This window comes from Oryzias melastigma, linkage group LG17 (assembly GCF_002922805.2).
Source record: "Oryzias melastigma strain HK-1 linkage group LG17, ASM292280v2, whole genome shotgun sequence".
Lineage (NCBI taxonomy): Eukaryota > Metazoa > Chordata > Actinopteri > Beloniformes > Adrianichthyidae > Oryzias > Oryzias melastigma.
In genome coordinates, this window is record NC_050528.1 from 2,076,836 (window position 1) to 2,080,712 (window position 3,877).

Here is a 3,877-nt window from a genome sequence, read left to right on the forward strand (position 1 = left end):
ACACACACACACACTGAAGCTTTCTCTTAAAATTGGGAGGGGCTGCTCTGTGATGTCACACTTGTAAGGGACGGGGGTGGTAATAGGGTTACACTACGCCAAGACCCTCAAACTTCTGTCGTGTGTGTGTTGGGGTGGGGGGGGGTTCTCCCTTCTCATTGGCTGAACGGTGAAGGTGAGACAGACTGTGAGAGAGTGAGAGAAAGAGAGAGTGAGAGAGAGAGTGAAAGAGTGAGAGACCGCACGTGCCCCCTCCCCCCCCTCAGTCCACAGCTCAGTGAACGCAGCGGCACGAGCGCGCCGACGAGAACTTGCGGGATTTTTCTTCTGCTCTCGAACACGGCGGAGGATGCGGTCGCTGTCCGGGGTCCTGAACCCTCTGCTGCTGCTGCTGTTCGGATCCTGCCCCCCCACAGCGGTGAGTGCACGCGCAAACTGATGAGTCTTCGCGGTTCCAGCTCAGGTTACACCTGGGCACATCCGGGATGTTTGAAAGCAAAGGCAGAAAGAGAAGGATTTGATCCGGAGTTTCAGGTGGAGGTGAAGATCTGCTGAAGATCAGATTAAGATCTGCTCCTTCATCACAGCAGAAGAGCGAAGAGTTTAGGAGCAGAAACAGCAGCAAAAAGCTGAAGAGAAATCTGGTGTTCAGGGAACAGATCTGAGTCTATGATGAATGTAGAAGTTTCTCACAAGAGTCTGAGGGGCATCAGCTCAGTCACTGCTCCTGCATCTGCCCCTTCCTGTCTAAAGGAGCTTTTTGATGGTCTGAAATGGTGAGAGAAATAGAATGAGTAGAGATGTTTTCAGATTGAAGAGGAAGCAGCCGTCTGCAGCTGCTTCTGCAGGTCCGTGTAAACTAACAGCAGAAGTTCCTCTGAGCAGCAACGTTCCTGTGAGGAAATGAAAGATCCAGGAAGAAGCCAGTGAACTTCAGGATCTTCCAGCCCAGCAGCTCAGAGGAGACGTTTGTGTTGGTCTCTGGTCCATCCATCCTCCTGAGAGCAGCAGAGCAGAAGGACGGTTCTGTGCAGAGGTCCACAGAATCATCTGTTCTGTGCAGAGGTCCACAGAACCGTCTGTTCTGTCCAGAGGTCCACAGAACCATCTGTTCTGTGCAGAGGTCCACAGAAGCGTCTGTTCTGTGCAGAGGTCCACAGAACCGTCTGTTCTGTCCAGAGGTCCACAGAACCGTCTGTTCTGTGCAGAGGTCCACAGAACCATCTGTTCTGTGCAGAGGTCCACAGAACCGTCTGTTCTGTCCAGAGGTCCACAGAACCATCTGTTCTGTCCAGAGGTCCACAGAAGCGTCTGTTCTGTGCAGAGGTCCACAGAACCGTCTGTTCTGTCCAGAGGTCCACAGAACCGTCTGTTCTGTCCAGAGGTCCACAGAACCGTCTGTTCTGTGCAGAGGTCCACAGAACCATCTGTTCTGCTCCTCTCTGACTCTAATCCATCAACACTAGAAGTATTGGACTGGACGAACAAGAGTCGTTTGGAGGAGACCTCTGCCTCTCTGCAGGCGACATGAGTCCATAGATCAGCCTCCTGGTCATCAGCGTCTCTGTCCAGGTGCAGGTTGGGTGACGGCGTCAGGCAGATGCAGGACATTCCCGAGTTTATGGTGAAACCTGTAAATATGCAGCAGTGGCTTGTTAACCTAAGCCGTCCATTAAGTAACAGAGGAGACTGACAGTCTGAAGGAGCAGAAGAGTTCCTAAAGAACCAGCAGAACCGCCATCCTTCATCCAAACGGTTTCTGGTGAAGCTGCAGTCCACGGAGAAGACTCCTGCAGTACATCCATGCAGACTATCAGTCATGGGGGCGGAGCTTTGGGGGCAGAGGTCGTACTGCACAACGCCACATTTGTGTGGTCAGCGTTGTGTTTGTGTTGTTGTGCAGACGGTCGGACCACAGGAGGGATGGCAGGTCTACAGCTCGGCTCAGGACGCAGACGGGAGGTGCGTCTGCACCGTGGTGGCCCCCGAACAGAGCCTGTGCTCCAGAGACGCCAAAGGAAGACAGCTGCGACAGCTCCTGGAGAAGGTCTGCACACGCCCCGCCCACATGAACTTCCCTCCCCAGGTAGACGCAGTCCCCGGCTCTCTAACCTCTCGACTCCTCCAGACATTTTCCATCCAGTAGCTTCCTCTGACTGATGAAGAGTGTCTCCATGGTGACACGATCCCCCACAGAGGAACTCGTGGGGGGGTCTGGTAGAGCTGCAGATCTTTACCTGTTTCTCTCTGCTGGTTTCTGACGGAGGGGTTTCTTCTTTTTGATTGGCTCGACTCACCTGGTCCAGAGAGAGCTGGTCGGTGTCCGACCGGAGTTTCTGTCTCCTCCGTCACCGTCCATCCATGAATACAGACCAGCTTCATTTCTCTTCAGGAACAGGAAACAGCTGCAGCAGTTTGAGGAAGTCTCCATGATTCAGGGGTTTTGTGAACCAGCAGGTGATGTTTGATGTTCAAACTCTGAATCAGACGTGGAACTGAACCCCAGCAGCTGAGCCGGGTAGCGTGTCCTACATCCTCCTGTCCTCTAATGGACTGCGCTGCCTGGGGCCAGCGGTCCTTCAACACAACACAATGCTGCATGTGGCTCCACTCAGCTGCAGACCGATGCCTGTCGCTGATCCGGTTTAATTAAAGCCACAGCGGAGAAAGAAAGCCGCTGGTTTGTGTTTGTATGTCGGCTTTCATCCAACTGAACTGCAGCATCTCGGCGTCCATCCTCACTCTGACACGTGTTTTCACCATCAGCAGCTCGCATTAGTCTAGAAACGGTCCATTTACTGTGAAGCAGACGCTGAAGTATCCAAGAACTGCAAACATGTCTGCTAACCAGCAGGAAGTCTGAAAACTTTAGAAGTTCCAGGCCGACCGGCGCATGTTTGGATCACTGCTGTCCCTTTCCCTCCAAAGGTGCAGAACATGTCCCAGTCCATCGAGGTTCTGAACCTCCGGACCCAGAGAGACTTTCAGTACATCATGAGGATGGAGAACCAGATCAAAGGGCTCCGGTCCAAGTTCCGGCAGGTCGAGTCCGACAGGAGGACCCTCGTCAACAAGAACTTTCAGGTACGCCTGTCTGTCAGATTCATCTACGGCAAGAACGTCAGGTGGGGGGGCGGGGGGGAGGGGGATGGTTCAGGAGCGTCTGCAGCGAGAAAGACTCTGATAAACGAAGGGAAGAGACTTAAAGTCCTGAAGCAGACCAAGAGACCTCGACTGGACACTGATGGACTAGGAATCATCAAAATGATCAATTAGTGTAAATCTAAACCGACTGTCATGACAGACATGTCTGTGTGTCTGCCTGTCTGTGGGTACGTCTGTCTCTCTGTACGTCTGTGGGAACATCTGCCTGTCTGTGGGTACATCTGTCTGTCTGTGGGAACATCTGTCTGTCTGTGTGTACGTCTGTGGGAACATCTGTCTGTCTGTGGGAACATCTGTCTGTCTGTCTGTACGTCTGTCTGTCTGTACGTCTGTCTGTCTGTACGTCTGTCTCTCTGTACGTCTGTCTCTCTGTACGTCTGTCTGTCTGTGGGTACATCTGTCTGTCTGTCTGTACGTCTGTCTCTCTGTACGTCTGTCTGTCTGTGGGAACATCTGTCCGTCCGTCTGCCTGTACGTCTGTCTGTCTGTGGGAACATCTGTCCCTCCGTCTGTTTGTGGGAACATCTGTCTGTCTGTAGGTGCATCTGTCTGTCTGTGGGAACATCTGTCTGTCTGTACGTCTGTCTGTCTGTACGTCTGTGGGAACATCTGTCTGTCTGTACATCTGTCTGTCTGTGGGTACATCTGTCTGTACGTCTGTGGGAACATCTGTCTGCCTGTACATCTGTCTGTCTGTATATCTGTCTGTACA

At 52.7% G+C, this 3,877-nt stretch overlaps 1 protein-coding gene across 1 annotated transcript in view; it reads left to right on the plus strand.

The window, feature by feature from the left end:
- The first annotated feature begins 2,935 nt into the window (after positions 1-2,935).
- LOC112139453 (noelin-3) overlaps positions 2,936-3,877 on the plus strand; it is a 12,078-nt gene continuing 11,136 nt past the window's right edge. The window contains exon 1 of the mRNA XM_024262265.2: positions 2,936-3,084. Within this exon, the coding sequence (XP_024118033.2) occupies positions 2,938-3,084 (147 nt within the window). The 5' untranslated portion in view covers positions 2,936-2,937. The remainder of the gene's footprint in view (positions 3,085-3,877) is intronic.